The following is a 17,364-nucleotide window of genomic DNA, read 5'->3' as shown; positions in this document are numbered from 1 at the left end:
GTTTATTTTAATCAAAGAAGCAATATAAAACTGTTACTGGAAAGGATAATTTATTGAAAACACACCAAAAAATATATATTTTTATCTATCTAAACTTCACTTTCCATATATTTAGTTTTATGAAGTTTATTCTAGTGGATTCTGTGCTTGTCAACAATTATACACCTTGCTAAATAAGTGTTAAAATATCTGCTTTTACTTGTACAAATTATTCCAGGGATTCTAACACGATAACAATACATAAGACAAATGTACTATTTATGTCAGAGCTTTCAGCGTGCGCGCTCACGTGACTCGCAGGAGGAAGGCAGCTCGCGCACTTCCAGCCTGCACACGCGCAGAGAGGCTAGCAAACCGGGTGTTGACATTTTTTAGCAACACATTTAGCGACAATGGCGGCCGAAGTGAGACAGGAGCTTGCACAGTTGATGAATTCAACCGGATCTCACAAGGACCTTGCTGCCAAGTACGTAGCTATCAGCGGACAATAACATAAGCTGCTAATAAAAATCAGTTCACAACGGAAACGCCGCATTCGTGTTAGCTAGTAGCAATGTAGCTTTGTTAGACTTAGCTATGCTAATATCATTCACTTAGTTATATTAGCCACATAGCAATTCGTTAGACTGAACGCTTCAGCCTGACAGTGTAGCGCAATTTAAGAGTATTTTGTGTTCACCAAGCAAGAGGTTACTCTGGGTTATTGATATATTTTTTTGCGATGCTTGCTGACTTGCATGGAAGCTAACGTTGCTTTTTAATTTGCAGATAGAAAAAAAACATAAAACGAGTTACAAGTTGGCTATTTTTCATATCACACAGACACATTGCAATGCATAATGTGTTTAGGAAGAATGTCAAATAATCCACAAATATTGCGGATAAAATCCTCTGTGAGTGTATGTTGTTATGAAGACAGGCAAATACTGAACAAGGCGCATATTAAACTTCATTTTCACCTGCTCCTATCTGTAACCAAGAGAAGCAGATAGTCTGTAACGATTCTTTTACTATTCTAAGAGCGAATGAGTTAAACTACAACGACATGTGGATGTTGAGTTGATCAGAACGAAAAAAATAAGAATTTTCCAAAATGATCAATTTCAATCACTGATCTGGTGATTGGTATATCCTCTGTTTTCTTGCTGAACTGTTTGATTCTTCTCATTACCTTATCATTAAACATTTATTTCACATTTTTAAGAAGACTTCCACAAGAAACCTTAATAGTGCGTGTAATCAGTCAAATTTCTCTGTAGATATCGACAGATTTTGGAGAAAGCCATGCAGCTGACGGATGCAGAGCAGCTGGAGTCCTTGAAGGCCTTTGTCGAAGCGAGTATGCATTACGGATATTGTTCTCATGTGGCCAGCCTCATCTACAAGTCTGCTTCTTCGAGCAACTGTGAAATTTTATGCTTTTTTCAAATTTATTTTTTATTTTTTTGCAGTGGTCAACGAGAACGTCAGCCTTGTTATCTCGAGACAGCTGCTGACCGACTTCTGCACGCACTTGCCCAACCTGCCAGACGCCACGGCTAAAGCGGTGTATCACTTCACCTTGGAAAAGATCCAGCCGAGGGTCATCTCCTTTGAGGAACAGGTAGATTTCTTTATGTTTTGCCACAACAACCATGGAGATTTTTTTTTTAAACTACAGTATGTAACTTTAAAAATAAATAAATAAAAGTTTTTTACGTTTGTTAAAACTGTCACCATGTCGTGACAGTATAAAATGAGACAGATAATCTGTAAAAAGATTGAACTTCTCCACCGCCTGGTCAAAAACAACAAATCAGAGCCAGAGGGTGTGTCTTAACGCTGTTAATCAACTTGTGAACACGCTGAGAAACATCTCACTGTTAAAGGAAAACCGTTTACCCGTCTTCATTGATGGCCATGCTAACTAGCTTTAGCATTCACGACAAGCTCTGCTGACGGGGAGTGACAGTTTCAACAAATATGTAAAAAAAAGTATTTCTTATAAAAGTTACATTTTGCCCTTGTAAAGTTAAAGAACATAACTGATTGTATCCTACATGTTTAAATGATGCTCCTGTGTCTTCAGGTGGCCTCAATCAGACAGCACTTAGCAACTATTTATGAAAAGGAGGGAGACTGGAGAAATGCCGCGCAAGTTTTAGTTGGCATTCCTCTGGAAACCGGGCAAAAGTACGTAGTTTGTTTACAGATCAGCGTTCAGATCTCCATAAAAGTTTCACGTATTTGAATGCCTCTTCGCTCCTCCTCCCCCGACACAGGCAATATAACGTCGACTATAAGTTGGACACGTACCTAAAAATTGCTCGGCTCTACTTAGAAGACGACGACCCCGTGCAGGCGGAGGCCTACATCAACAGAGCCTCGCTGCTTCAGAATGAGTCGTCGAACGAACAGCTGCAGATCCACTATAAGGTGCGCGATCTCTTTATCGAAAACAAAGCCTTCCTCCGAGGTGCAAAGTCTCTACGGTGAAGTCTGTCCTCCTGTTGTGCTGCGACTTAAGCTGTTGCTCTTTGTTAGGTGTGCTACGCCAGAGTCCTTGATTTCAGGAGGAAGTTCATTGAAGCTGCGCAGAGATACAACGAGTTGTCTTATAAGTCTATCGTCCATGAAAGTGAACGACTGGAGGCGCTGAAACACGCTCTGAACTGCACCATACTGGCCTCCGCAGGTATAGGAAGTCTGACCTTGACTTACATTTTTCAGAAATGATCTCATCAGCTCTTTCTTTACTTGTCATTATATTAGGGATGCATTAATATGAACATTTTGGTCAGTATATTCCATACTACTATTGCTGGCCAATAATCAATATAGACCAATGTTAATCAAAAATCTAAACATAAACATTTGTTCATTTGTACCGTACTCGCCACAAATGGTCAATAAAGTTTCTTAGAGGGAAACAAGAGAGAGAATGTGAGAAGACAGGACTGCTGCGTAAACAGACTTCAAAATAAGAGCATGAATACAGGTTTCAATAACCAAAACTTCAATGCAGATTGTCAAGCTTTATTCAAACTGAGAGTTGACAAAACAGCCTAGATAGCCTTAGGATTTATTGGGAAAATTTATTTAGGGGAAGTTAAGTATGCTAGATGTTTTCAAAGTTAGCTAAAGTGCTATGCAAAAAAATAGCTTTGCTATTAATGCATTAGCATATTAGTAGAAGTGTACACTGCAAATACCACATGACCAACCCCACCACCTTCCCCTTGAGAAACACAAACACAGATGGCAACAAGATGGGAATAATCATTGGTTGTTAATATCGGCCAGTTTTACTTATCGAACTGATACTGGTATTTTGAAAACTTGCTAACTTTGGCCGTTTTTTTTTTTGTTTTGTTTTTTTTTGTTGTACTTCCCAACATTCTATTTTTGATCCGTTGCAGGTCAGCAGCGCTCCCGTATGTTGGCCACTCTCTTCAAAGACGAGCGCTGCCAGCAGCTGGCTGCTTACGGCATCTTGGAGAAGATGTACCTGGACCGCATCATCAGAGGGAACCAGCTGCAGGAGTTTGCTGCCATGCTGATGCCCCATCAGAAAGCCACAACAGCAGACGGTAACAACACAACACAGGACGGTAACAACACAGGACTTTACGCAACAGAAACTCATACATTGCTAAACCTGGTTTGTTATTCCTGGTTGTCATGTATTTAGTTATGTTTAGGACTCTCCAGTGAGTATGTGGGACCATTTTGCCTGTGACCAACTTTTTATTTTATGAGGGATCTTAGGTAATTTGGTCCTTAACGTATTTCAGCAAAGTTTCATTTTATCAATTTCAGACAAAGCTGACCAAACACGAGGAGTTATCATCTTATCCGCAGCAGATAAACTTTTTAATAATCTAAGTTTGAACAAAGAGAAGCTCCAGTGTGAATAATGACTCTGGGGAGAGTGAAGGAACTAATCATTCTTTCACTGCAGAGTTTTGATTCAGATCTGATTTTTTTGTGATGATAACTGTAATTTTCCTTTTCAGAAAAAATAAGTAAAATTAATACTTGTATATTTCTCTGGGTATGTCATCACTTGTAGTTTTGTTTTATTTTCAGGGAACTTTAATCCTGGAAAAATCTGTATGTTTCAGTGAAAACAAAACATACATCTTCATAAAGTTTTGTTTCTTTTTTGGAAAAGTTTAAAGGGACAAACAAAAAAGATTGGAACCGATCCTTTTACAAGAAAAAGGATCGGTGGATCTGCTACTTTTAGTGAAATATAGCCATTAGAGATGCGCCGATCTGAAAATTTGGGCCGCTAACTATATCCAATATTTATCAATAGTATGTATATTTTTCTATGCTTTCAACACCTGAAAAAAACTCACAGTGCTGATGTTGCTTCTGTGCTTTAGGGAAACACCCACAATCCTCTGCTGCATCACGGTCACTGTCACATGGCCAAGCCCCTCCCCTTCAGGAAACACAAACGGCAACAAGATGTTAATATCATCTCACTTTTATTTACAGAATCAATACAGTTATGGTTTTTTTTGTTTGTTTGTTTTTTATTTACCAACATTGGCCGATACCGATTTTAATTATTATCACCTACATTTACATAACGAAATCACTTTTTTTGTAGTTGGTTGTTTTGTCCGTCTGAAATGACACATGACTTTGTTCCCTGCAAACATGTCAGAGGTCTAAAAGGATCAAAGAACAGTGGCACATTTTCCATATCTGGAACAATTTTTACCCCAATAAGATGAAGAAAAGTTTGTTTTTTTTTAACTTTACAAATTTACAGCTGGAGATGACAAACTCTCTCTCTTGTTTCAGGCTCCAGCATCCTGGACAGAGCCGTGATCGAGCACAACCTGCTGTCAGCCAGCAAACTCTACAACAACATCACATTCGAAGAGCTGGGAGCGCTGCTGGAAATCCCCCCGGCGAAGGTGACGGCTTCACGTTCTCGTGTTCAAACAGGACGTTCGCTCTGTGGCGGATGTGCATGTTGTCCTGCAGATTATCTGTTTCACCAGCAATAAGCAAACAACGTCTCTGTGTCTAGGCTGAGAAGATTGCGTCTCAGATGATCACTGAGGGACGCATGAACGGCTTCATCGACCAGATAGACGGCATCGTTCACTTTGAAAGTGAGTCTCTGAGATCTGGTTGCCGTCTCTTTTTAATTTAATTTTATTTTTTTATTCAAGTGTAAGTATGTTAAGATACCATACCGTCAAAGTTGACATGTTAGAAGCAGGAAAATGTCAGGTGTCTGAATGCGCAGTTAGTTGGAGCTCATTGCACGTCAGAAACATTATCTGGAGTGTCAGGTGAATCTTTTGCTGATTTAGTAAATACTTGGTACCAGGATGCATCATGGGAAAACAGAGTTAAGCACCTGGAGGCAGTCGGATGCTTTGGGCCGGGGTCCACAGGGCAAACTTTGGGATAGCAGGGATCACCAGGGAGACCAAGTACAGCCTTTCATGTAAACAAATCTTCCCCGGCTTCCAGGGCCGGTTACCGCGGGATACCAAGCCATGAAACAAACTGTTCATGAGTAGTTTAGGGCTAAAATAAAGATTATTTTAGTAACCGATTATTCTTAGTATGAATTGTATGAATTTTTTTTATTCTTTTTTCCATTTAACCACTTAAGCTTATTTTATACAAGACTATAATTGTGTAAAAAATAGAAATAAACAGGTAATTAATTGTCTTTTTTAAAGAAGAAATTAAACAATTATTTTCCAAAAATACAATAGTGGTATTTCTTTAGTGAACGTTTGATCATACAGAGAAAACAATAAATCTGCAGCTAAAATAATTCTTCTAACATCAACATGTGGAAAGTTCAGCTCTTTCTACTTGATTTAACATTAATACAATCTAGGGCTGATCTGTTTATTTATTTATTTTTGATTAATTGATTCATAATTATACTGCAAAAAGTGCTCAATAGGAGATTTTATTATTATTATTTTATTTATTTTACAGAATTTAAACCAGGTGAAACTTAAACTGCATTGAGGCATTCTGGGTAGAACATATTTACAGTCAAAGATGTCTTTTTTTTTTCTTTTCTTGAATGCAAAATGTATAAACAAATATACATTTTTGAATAGTTTTGGTTTATTTACTGCGGTGTGTTCTTTGATCAACTGACCTTTTTTTTTCTTGTCTGTGTACTCTAGTTAATGATTAAAGTAGTTGACAATTATTTCAATAATCGATTCAAAGGCACGATTAATCGTTTCAGCCCTAGAATAGTTTGAAGATCCCAACAAGAAGTTTAAGATGCTGAACTGGCCTCCAGCTTCTGTACATGTCAAGAATCCTCTGCATTTCCACAATCAAAACTGAAACTGATCATTAATCGGCCTGCTTATGAAATAAGCAAGGCTGCAAATAACAGCCTGAAAAACTATTTTGAATTCACGGTCATCCAACACAGGTGATGTAACCTCATTAATTAATTCATGAATTTATTAATCCCCAAGGGGGGATATTGGCATGTCGGTTCAGTCTGTCCAACAACAACATAAAACATGGGCAGCTGTGGCAACATAATTATGTAAGTTTGTTTTTTTCATTCTACTTTATCTGCAGCAATGACTTTTTAGTTGCCTCCACACAGAGCAAAATGGAGGATTTTGCACTAGCAAAATTGTTACTAGCGTCTGTGTCCAGAAGGGGGCAGCCTCGTTAACCTGGATTCCTCAGCACACAGCCCGCATGTCTTCATCTGGTTGTTTTCTGTGTCTCTGGCAGCCCGGGAACCCCTTCCCACCTGGGACAAACAGATCCAGTCTCTGTGTTTTCAAGTCAACAACCTGCTAGAAAAGATTCGCCAGGCAGCTCCAGAGTGGGCAGCCCAGGCTATGGAAGCCCAGATGACCCAGTGAACATCAGTACGCCTCCCCTTACCCTACTTCTGTCTTCCTGCTCAAACAATGTCATCTCTGAAGCCCCAGTTATTAAAACACCCGAGAAGAACTTCATATTGTTTGTATTTTTGTTTTTTTTATTATGAATACTGTTTAAATAACAGCAATCCTCCAGCTGTGGAGGAAGCCAGTGAATGTACTTTCAAGAGCGACTAATAATTAACATGTTAACAATCTGGCCTCATAAGTTAGCATGTAATAAGGTTGACAACGTGCCGTGTAAGTGGTTGGTGAATAATGGTATACTTGTTGGTACAAAGCTGTATTTTCAGTGAAGAGAAATAAATCTAAAGTTAAAGTGACCCGTTGAGCTAAATAACTGTTGTCTTCTCTGTTTTTTCTTTTAGCAACAGTAAATCTCCATTTGGAGTCATTTTTTGCTTTATAGCCTCTTATCTGCACGTTTAAATACAATAAATGAGGCCTAAAATGATCTACAAAGGTTTTTAAGAGTAACAATGAACTTAAAGTAGTTGGTTTTAAAAGTTGTAAAAGAAAAACATTATTAAAAAATAAACTTGATGGATCATCGGTAGATGTGAACAGCTCTTTGAAAGCAGGAGTTTGGCTCATAACTCATCATCCAGGGATCTTCAAAGAGTCATGGACTCTGATGCTGTGGGCAGGAAGTATCTCCAGTTGCAGTCAATCTCGCAGTGAATCTGACGAGGCCTCTGACTGAAGACTTGCTGTACGACAGTGTCATGACTTTTACGGCATGACACCCTGGAGCTTGGGGTCATAGTTCAAGGGAGCGTTAGGCATGCTAATACAATGCTAATATAAAAACCAATATCTTGTTGCCATAGATACACAAAACAAGTGGTTGGAAATAATTATAGATTCATATTTATTCAGATTCAAATGCATATATAGACTCCCTTTAATGTTAGGTTTGCAAGTAGCAAAGACATTTTGTTTTGTTGCATAAAGAAGCTTCTGTCAGAATTCTGACTACTTTACCTTTCATTCAGCAATGGCAGACTTATTTAAAATTAAATTTCTATAGTTTTAAGCACAGGTCATGTATTTCAATTAGACTGAGGTAAACAACTTTTTATTCATTTTAATACCAGCTGTATGTTTTGGGATTGTTGTCAACAGCAGTGTCTCCATTGATTGAGCATATAATTACGGAGTTTGACAATTAGAAAATAAATTCCCTTAAACACGCCAATTTAAATTAATCAATCAAGCAAATTTTATTTGTATAGCACATTTCAGCAGCAAGGCATTTCAAAGTGCTTTACATAATTAAAATAAAAACAGCATGTGAGAAAGAGATTTAAAAAACATAATTAAAACGTAAACAGTGAGAAAGAGAAGAAAAAAAACTTATCAATTGAAAGTTTTAGTGCAAAGATGATGTGTTTTTCTGGCCATATTGAAGTTGGTTTATTTCGCAAAACTGCAATGTAAACACTGTACCATATGAGTCACATGATCAACAACCGGATGTAGACATAGGCGCAAACCACGAAGAAGACGACAGGAAGTAGTTGAAGTGTGACGGCGCAGCATGTGTGATTTTAATTGCGTTTGTTGTCTAATGGAAACACTGCAATTGAGAAATTGCGTTTTATCTACATTAGCGGAATATTGACAACGTTTTTGCGCACGTTTGTATGGAAAATGCAGGTATGTCTCCAAGTTTCCACTATCTAGTTGAAGCATTTAGAAGCGGTTCTGTTTTACCCGCCCACCTTGTGCAATGCACTGTATGATCGTCACTGCAAGGATTTTACTGATCACACAATGACTTCTAGTAATTTATGGAGCTTTTTATTATTATTGGGAGTTTATCAGAGTCATAAATGAGTAAACAACACAGAAGATATTTGTCATGGTGCTCATTAAATGTCCACAGACAGCTATCAGACTTCTTAAAGATGACTTAGCATTACAAATCAGCTGTTTTTCATAAAGCTGCTTTGACCTAGAAGGCCTCCTGGTTACCATAGGATGCCATACCCTTCTTGAAGTAAGTAATATATTGGTAGTCACATTTATTACCACATTTCAGCAACAAGGCAGTTCTTTACACCATGAAGACATTATGTAACAAGCAATAAACCTTACAATCGCTTTTTTACACAGGGTCATGGAGATGTGGGTCATTTTTCTCGTTTGCCTGGTAGTCACTTAAGAGAAGAAGAAAAATTGTGAAAAGATCTTCCATGGTGCCGGCTTTACAAAAAACTTCAGGATTATGCTGTGGTATTGAGGCAATTATAGATAGAAAATAAACAAAATAGAAAATAGAACAGGAAAGAGTACATTTCTACCAAAAAAATAAAATTTTAGGTTTATCTCAGAAACTTTCTAGAAAAATCTTCAGAAGTCAACATTTTTCGACTTCTGGAAATTTTCTGAGTTTGAAAAGTCAAAACTGTTCTAGAAATTTCTAATGTTAATCTAAAAATTTCTGGAGGCAGGGGGAGGGTTTCTTGCAAAGTTTTGACTGGTCGAGCTCAGATATTTCCTTGTATTTTCTAGAAAGTTTTGGAGTTTTTCTGGCGGAAATCTACTCATCCTTCTTTAAGTAACAATACATAGGATATAGCCATGTTGTGGTTAATTAATTTTGATAATCTGCATTATCAAACTTGGAGGCACACTCAGGGAAACCAGAGAGCGAAAAAGTAAGAAAGATGATATTTTGTAAAGCTTTGTTGATTCAAGAGAAAATTTGCAATAAAATGAAAGAGAGACAAGAAAGCACATACAACTTAAGAGCGTTTATTAAAACTATTTAATTTAAAATCAAGTTTTCATGTGTTCCTCTGGAAGATGACAACAGTTTTACAAGCTAGTGTTGACGCTTGTAAAACTGAGTTTTACATTTGACGTAATGTAAAACTCTTTGTGTTTTACATTATGTTGTAAAACGCAAAGAGTTTTACAACATAATGTTAAACTATTAGCGGCATATTCTAATGATCGCAGGGTTTGTTCCTCCAACATGACCGCAGTACATCATAACCCTGGGTGGGACTAATAGCAGGAGATAAACGTGGCTTCCCAATGTTGACCAAAGGTTCGTGGATAAAGGAAAAACAACGAATCACGAGGTGATTGATGGAAAAGGTGAACGACACAACGTAAAATAAAGAAGAAGAAAAAAAACAAAAAAACGATGTAGTAAACAGAATAATTTCTTCATCAAGAAAGAGAGAAAGGCTCCTCCTTATCAGTCCAGCAGTCCATGGGGGGTTTACGGCTTCACTGTCGTCATGACTTCGCGTCTATAAGACACAGAGGAAACACGTGGTTTCCCATCAGTTCAGCCTTCACAATTACGCAAATATCGAATGTTTTTTGCGCGTGAGACGCTCACCTGTTTAGAAAATGCCCTGCTCCTTTCTCCGGTCGATGTCCCGCTTCAGCTGGCAGGTGGCGCATATGGGGAAGCAGCCCGCCTTCAAGTAATCCTGACACAGAGATCCCTACGAGCACAAGCAGTCACTATGAGAGGTTGGTTCTCCTGACCGAGCTGATAAGGTCAAAAATAGACCAACTAAAAAAACAAAATGTATGGATGCCAGGAGGAAGTTCAGTTTGTGTGGGCAGAAATATGATGTACACTAAGCAAGGGTTATAAATTATATGGGCTTTAAACAGGAACTGGAAAACAAAGAGGTTCATGCAGTTTCTACAGTTCCTAAAGAAAAAAAATTCAAACACTTTAGTCTTCAGTCTATAAGACTGAAGGCTTTTATCATCCAGTTTTTGGTAGAAAGAGAGAAAAGAGAAAAAATATAAATCATGAAATTATTGCGCAAGTTTTCATTCATCATGCGAATAATTAATTTAGTGCTTATTGTGACAGGCCTACGTATTCATGAAAAAATACAAATAAAACATTTTTTGGGCCACCCCTAGAAACTAATAGCTGTGATTTCCACCTTTCTGGCATACAAAATGGCAGATAATTATAAAATAAATATATTATCTTGACGATACAGCTAAACTTCTTGGGAAAATACTGCGAGAACACGACACTTTTAGCATGTGGAAGTAAAAAGCATGTGGAGGTAAAAAGTAACCGTTTTTAGACGCATTTATTGGTTAACAGTTTGTTTAAAGTGACGTCACTGTGGCCGGATGCCAATGTGGTGACAGTAATGTCCCTCATCTGCCACTCTGCCAAGGCAGCGTGAGAATCACACCTTTGTCATAAAGGTATTGCAGTAAAAATACTTAGATGATGTATTAAATTGCATCTTAAAAAGTTTTTCTCTTGTCAGCTTTCTGCCTGCTGCTGTTTGTCAAGTCTACAGAGGCGGTTCTGGCATAAATGGTTCCCTGGGCAGGTCCAGCTCTGTGGGCTCTATGCGGTGCTTACACTGTGGGGAGGGACAATTCCCTATTGAATTGACAGATAATTATTCAACCAACTGTTGAAGTTGCTGAAAATATATTTACTTTAACCACCCATGCTCTGAAATAGTAATTTAAATATTAAATTAAATACATTTTGTCAAATAGTTTATTCTGGGTTCTTTCAGATGCATTTATTTTAACCGTTTTCTGATGCTACGTTTAGTGGGACATTCTTCTTTACCTAATTCTACAGTAGAAGTTGTGAATTCAACTTGCTGTTGTTGCTTTGGGTGCTCACCCTGATGTTGTATCTGGTTCTGTAGACGCTGCGGATTGACATGCCGGTGCCGCACAGACAGCACTCGTTCATGTCGCTAGCGATGGAGCAGCCGAGACACGGGAAGCAGAAAAACCCGTAGCAACCTTAAGACACAAAGAGTGGAACCACATTAAAGGAAACGTTAGGAGATGTTGAGACTTTTTACACGTTTCAGCTGTGACGTCAGCTCCTGGTGCTCTTTTCGTTTGTCATGCTAAGCCAAACAGCGTTAGCTTAGCATAGACGGACTATGGGATAACTGCAAACTAACTACTTAAACTGGAGGAGCTTCACATTTCCATCATCACTGTTAGATACTGGCTTTATGTTGAAATATGTAAAGAAAAAAAGCCATTGTAAAAGAAAATACATAAGAATTTCTATGCACTACTTTAGTGTAATGATATGGTTACACTAACACTAACTGATAAGGAGCAGAAAACTTGGCACTTGCGGCGTGACAAAATATGAAAAGGTTCAAGAGATATTTCTACTTTTTTTAGCACCTTCTGATTGCTTTTGCACTGTAAAAAAAACGCACGTGGAATTTACACAAAAACTGAAATTGCAACAGAGAAATATTGTAAAGTGGGAAACATAAATGTGGCGTTTAATCTACAGAAACCTTTCGTAAACTAACAAACAAAATGTTTATGTTGTTTTTATGGCAGCAATATGGGAGGAGCATTATCAAATGTATTTCATTAAACTACAAACGGTGATGATAGGCAGAAAAATATTGTTATAGTCTTAAAACAATTCTGTTAACATGACATTCAAATACTGGGAAAACTATAGTTTTTGTCACTATATTAGTCACTTTATGTTGTAGCTTCTTATTAATGTAATACTGCTGTAATTTCAATCACTGTAAATTTAGATTTTTTTTAGTAGAGTTAATTACTCAACATCTGTCATTTTCAAAGGAAAACTCTGGAAACCACAGCTGCCAGAGTTTTCCTGTAAAAAAAACAACCTTTTTTTTACACTGTAGTGATTGACAAATGCTGAAAATGATCAAAATTTCAAACAATGGTAACACTTTATTTGAAGGGGGGTGAATAAGACTGTCATGACACTTTCATAAACATGACATAACACCTGTCATGAACATCAATAAGTCTTCATGAATATTTATAACTGTTGTCATAAAGCGTCATTTGGTAAATTATGACACTTTTAATACAAAGTTGACATTATTCAAAATGTTTTTGTTATGACAACTTGACATTAACCAATAAATCATTACTGTTTAAACTTTACCTTTAATAACATAAAGTTACCTCATTTTTGAAGTGCAATCAGTAATACTTTTATAACAAATTTATATCAGTAATGATTTCTTGGTTAATGTCAAGTTGTCATAACAAAGACATTTTGAATAATGTCAACTTTGTATTAAAAGTGTCATAATTTACCGAATGACGCTTTATGACAAGTCATAAATATTCATGAAGGCTTATTCATGTTTATGACAGTGTCATGACAGTCTTATTCAAACCCCTTCAAATAAAGTGTTACCCAAACAATTAATTTGGGGGAAAAAAAGAGTAGAAAGCTACTTACAGGTTCTAAAGTCTTCGCAGCAGTCGCACAGACCCGTCTGGAAGTCGGAGGGCTCGTATCTGCCTGGTTGGTTGGTCACAGCCATGACGACGATGATGAAAAACTTCTCTCTGGGAGATGAAGAGAATCCCAAATCACTTAAATATCCTCCCTCACAGGTCTCCGTAAATCTCTCTTCGCTTTAAGCGTCAAACAGCGTGGAAGCCGTGGTTTCCAGAGAAGCGGTTAGAAGAATGAATCTTACCAGGTGCAGATCAGAAGGAGGGTGATACCGCTGAGTCAGTCTCCTGGGCGACAGGTAGAGAGCAGGAGGCGACGGCGGTCTTTATAAACGACCAAAGGTGGCCGACTGGAGCCGCATATGTGTAACGCCCGTCCAATCATGACGACAGGTTTCTGGAAAACAGATTGTTAAACACACCTATGCACACCCCACGGTGAGACAATAAACCTCAGTGGTGAGGCTGTTTCCATTGCTTTTTTTTTGCACCTGCATCTTTTTCAGGAAACATTTACAGCTCATGTGATGTTCCATGTTGGATATGATGGCTTCAAATTGAAGTAAGATGTGAGACACATCCTGGAAGGAAGTTTGAAGGTGTGTGAAAAAGACTAAAAATACTAGAGAGGCGGAATCTGACACAGGATATGTTTAGAGAGAGAGGCAAATATTGAATGTGAAAAGGAGGATGTCACCCGAACAATTGTTCAAATCGATATGTAATGTTTCATATTCATAGATGTCTTTCCTCTTATGCTTTTGTCAGATGCCATTAAAAAAAACATATAAAGACAACATAATTTTCCTTCCAAAAATACTCAATTTGCCTATCAAAAACCTGCGTGTTTTAGCATTTCTTCACATAAATACAAGTGTTTTAAAAAGACATTATAAAAAGACTGACAAGAGAAAGAGAAAGGTATATGGAAACATATGCTGACATGATTTTCTTATATAGCACACGCTCAAAAACATGAACTGAAGATGATTTAAAGCTTAATTTTTCACGTTTTTCTCTATTTGCTTTCCGTACCCTCTTTATCCTCCAACAATAAAAGTAGCTAAATAATTCCTTTTCTTTTGTCTCTCTTTTTTTGTCAACCCCATCGTTATCGACTTCGCAACTGTTGCTATTTTTCACGATTTTTCAGACTAAAATATCGGTATCGGCTTAAATCGGAATCGATCGGCAGGTCAGGCTTTTTAAAGATCGGCGCTCGGCCAGAAAACTGCCATCGGGGCACCGCGGCAAACGTGAAAACAAGCGTGCAATGAAAAGAAACAAGCATCAATAATTGTGCCACTGGTGATTTTGTTAAAAAAAATATAGATAACTATGTTATCCCTCACTCCCACCGCTGCCACCAAATGAATGCTTGGGCGTGTGTTTCGTGTGAAACCAAACTCATATTCAAGGACTTTGAGCTGCGTTAATAATGACCCGCCCTTTAGCACTGATAACATTAATGTCAGACAACATAAAATCAATGCATTATTAATGACAAACTGATAGCATGCCATAAGCACCTTATCTTGTACGAGTTGCACAACAGTACAAGACAGTTTTAAAATTATGGATGCTGGTTGCAGGAAGCCAGATTAGATTATGTAAAGCCTTCCATCCTGGACTGACTCAACTGGACTTTGGCCCTGCTCCAACACGAAGAGTGAGAGGATCGGTTTTAAGTAGCTGAAATAAGAGGATATTTTTATATTCACTTGTATTGTTTTACTTTAATTGACGTAATAAATAACGATTATAAGATGGGGATAGGATACAGTGGTTTTCACACTTTTTGCACCATGAGCCAAAAATGTAGGAGTGCCATCATTTTGTTCTTGCCATTAGAAATGCAAAACAGTTTTAAAAAGTGACAACGTAAAATTATTTGCAATTTATTTTCTGTTTTTTTTTTTAGGCAACTGCAAGTGTAATTCCATAAAGCTGAACTATTATGCTTCTTCTACTAGATTAGGATAGTCCTATAGGCAATACAGAACATTATCAACATATTTTTCTTTTGCACAAAATCCCTTAGAAATCAGATTTTAGTGTGTCAGGTTCTGTCTATTCTGAGCTCCTTTCAAAATGAGCTTTTAGGTTCTCTTGTCTCTTTAAATCCAGCTGCTGCTTGACCACGCCCCCGCACCCCACAACTCAATGTTTACACTCCAACATGAAAACGGCTGCAAACAGATAGATGTCCAGTTACACAACTGGACATCTTTGAAAAGCAGAAGTGGAACCAACATGAATGCAGGAAGTGGTTTCTGGATGGTAGGTCAACAACAAAACACTTGTCTTTCTTACAGCAGTCATTGTACAACACATACAGCCGTAAAGCCAGCTCACCAAACATGCTGGAGCTCAGCTTGGGTTGCTAGGTAACGGTGCAGATGCTTCCGATTGTGGCTCAACAATCCTGAGGATTTTTGAAATGGCTTGTTTTCCAGTCACCAAAAAATTTAAAAACTTTTAGAACCATTTGAGACCCAAATGGAAGTATAAAAACGCAGAAAATGTAAATTTTTGTAATAGGTCCCCTTTAAAAACTATACATACCTTCGAACTTGTCCATAGTTTGTTGCATTATATATTATTTCATATTACAACCACAAAATCTATGTCTTTTATTGAACTTTTACATAACAGAACAACATACATGAGCACTCAGTTGTGTAGCTGGAGGGAACTGATGCATAGTTTTCAAATTTCTTTCTAATAACACCCTAGATTTAGGTCTGGACTTCAACTAGGCCATTCCAAAACATGAACAGGCTTCAGTCTAAGCAATGAATTTGTAGAGCTGGCTCTATTTAGAAGAGGTGTGCCTCTGGAACAGAAAATGGCTTTTTGGATTGTAAAGGTCGATGAAAAACATCCACCACAATAATAATAATAAAAAAAGTCTTACTCCAGGTTTTCTTACAGGATTTCCGGCAACATAATGCTGCCACCACCAGTGTGGGGACAGAGTGCTTAGTATTGTATTTCTCTTCTGCAGAAAGAACTTTGCACTTTAGCCAAAAAGCTTAGTTTGGGTCCCATTGGAATAGGTTATTTATTAATTTCACAAACATAAAAATATGGATCTTTAAATTATCAACAATTAAACATTGAGCCACTGAAAAAAGACGACAGAAAGATGTTGCTGCACCTCAGAAAATACAAGAACACTACTTAAAAAAACTGACATGCGATGTAACACTATTGCTCAATACTGTTTGCTTATAAACAGTAAAAGTTATATTTTTATAACTTTACACAGTGATGATGTGCTGTGGAGGCGGAGGGGTTAAGCACAACCCACATATGGAGGCCTTAGTCCTCGTCGTGGCCGTTGCTGGTTTGATTCCTGACCTGGCGACCTTTGCTTCCCCTTCTCTCATTTCCCGCTTTCCTGTCAATTAACTATCAAATAAAAGATAAGAGCCAATTAGATTAGAGCCAATAAAACCTTAAAAAAAAAACTTTATAGAGTGAAACATTCCACTCTGTACCTACATCCCAATCCCATAAACCTCGAAACTGATGCCCCCTTTTTTTTTTTTACAATCGCAGATATATCAATCAATCAAATTGTATTTGTATAGCACATTTCAGCAGCAAGGCATTTCAAAGTGCTTTACATAATTAAAATAAAAACAGCATGTGACATTGAATAAACAGTGAGAAAGAGAAAGACATTTTGAAAAAGATTAAAAAAGATAAAAACATTAAAACCTGCACCTCTTTTAGGACTTCAGTTAAATGTCGTTTAACTGGGGCTTTAACCCTCTGGGACTTTAGTCACAAACACCGTTTGACAAGGACTCCAACCTCTAGGTTTTTAGTTGAAACGCCGTCAACTGGGACTCTAAACCCCGTAGGACTTTAGTTAAACGTCATTTAACAAGGATTCTCACACCCCTAGATATAGATTCGTTGAACTGGGACTTTTTCTGGGGGGCTTTACATAGACAGTGTGAAATAGAAATAAAAAGAAGTTAATAACTAGATGAAAAGTGCTTTCCTTCATGTACCTCTTTCAACAGTTTATTGCTCTTCGGGTTTCTAAATGCCGTGCTGCGCTCCGTTTTGCACACACGGTGGCGCTGCTTCCCCATGTAACCAACCGAGGCCCCCTCGGTCTTTCTGCGTTATGAGCTCACATAATAACGACCTGGCTGTAATGATATGGGCTCCCGATATAATGAGCGGCTGTAACTGAAACTCAGGAAGGGGCATGATTTTCAATTTC

At 37.7% G+C, this 17,364-nt stretch overlaps 2 protein-coding genes across 2 annotated transcripts; one reads left to right on the top strand and one right to left on the bottom strand.

The window, feature by feature from the left end:
• The first annotated feature begins 320 nt into the window (after positions 1-320).
• LOC103151004 (COP9 signalosome complex subunit 4) lies at positions 321-7,228 on the top strand. The gene is made up of 10 exons (XM_007570800.2): positions 321-466; positions 1,260-1,339; positions 1,452-1,603; positions 2,069-2,172; positions 2,262-2,415; positions 2,524-2,674; positions 3,399-3,569; positions 4,798-4,913; positions 5,030-5,114; positions 6,739-7,228. The coding sequence occupies exons 1-10, from the start codon at positions 393-395 to the stop codon at positions 6,870-6,872; spliced, it is 1,221 nt and encodes a 406-aa protein (XP_007570862.1). The 5' UTR covers positions 321-392; the 3' UTR covers positions 6,873-7,228.
• Positions 7,229-9,810: 2,582 nt separating this feature from the next.
• Positions 9,811-16,525, bottom strand: plac8.2 (placenta associated 8, tandem duplicate 2). Its single transcript, XM_007570798.2, has 5 exons — positions 13,367-16,525; positions 13,123-13,232; positions 11,536-11,660; positions 10,252-10,360; positions 9,811-10,159 (listed from the first exon to the last, which is right to left on the bottom strand). Exons 2-4 carry the CDS (start codon positions 13,205-13,207, stop codon positions 10,256-10,258), a joined length of 315 nt encoding a protein of 104 aa, XP_007570860.1. The 5' UTR covers positions 13,208-13,232; positions 13,367-16,525; the 3' UTR covers positions 9,811-10,159; positions 10,252-10,255.
• Between the last annotated feature and the right edge of the window lie 839 nt (positions 16,526-17,364).

The sequence above is a fragment of the Poecilia formosa genome, unplaced genomic scaffold, assembly GCF_000485575.1.
Source record: "Poecilia formosa unplaced genomic scaffold, Poecilia_formosa-5.1.2 Scaffold269, whole genome shotgun sequence".
In the NCBI taxonomy this organism is placed as follows: Eukaryota; Metazoa; Chordata; class Actinopteri; order Cyprinodontiformes; family Poeciliidae; genus Poecilia; species Poecilia formosa.
This window is presented reverse-complemented; position numbering and strand designations above follow the sequence as displayed.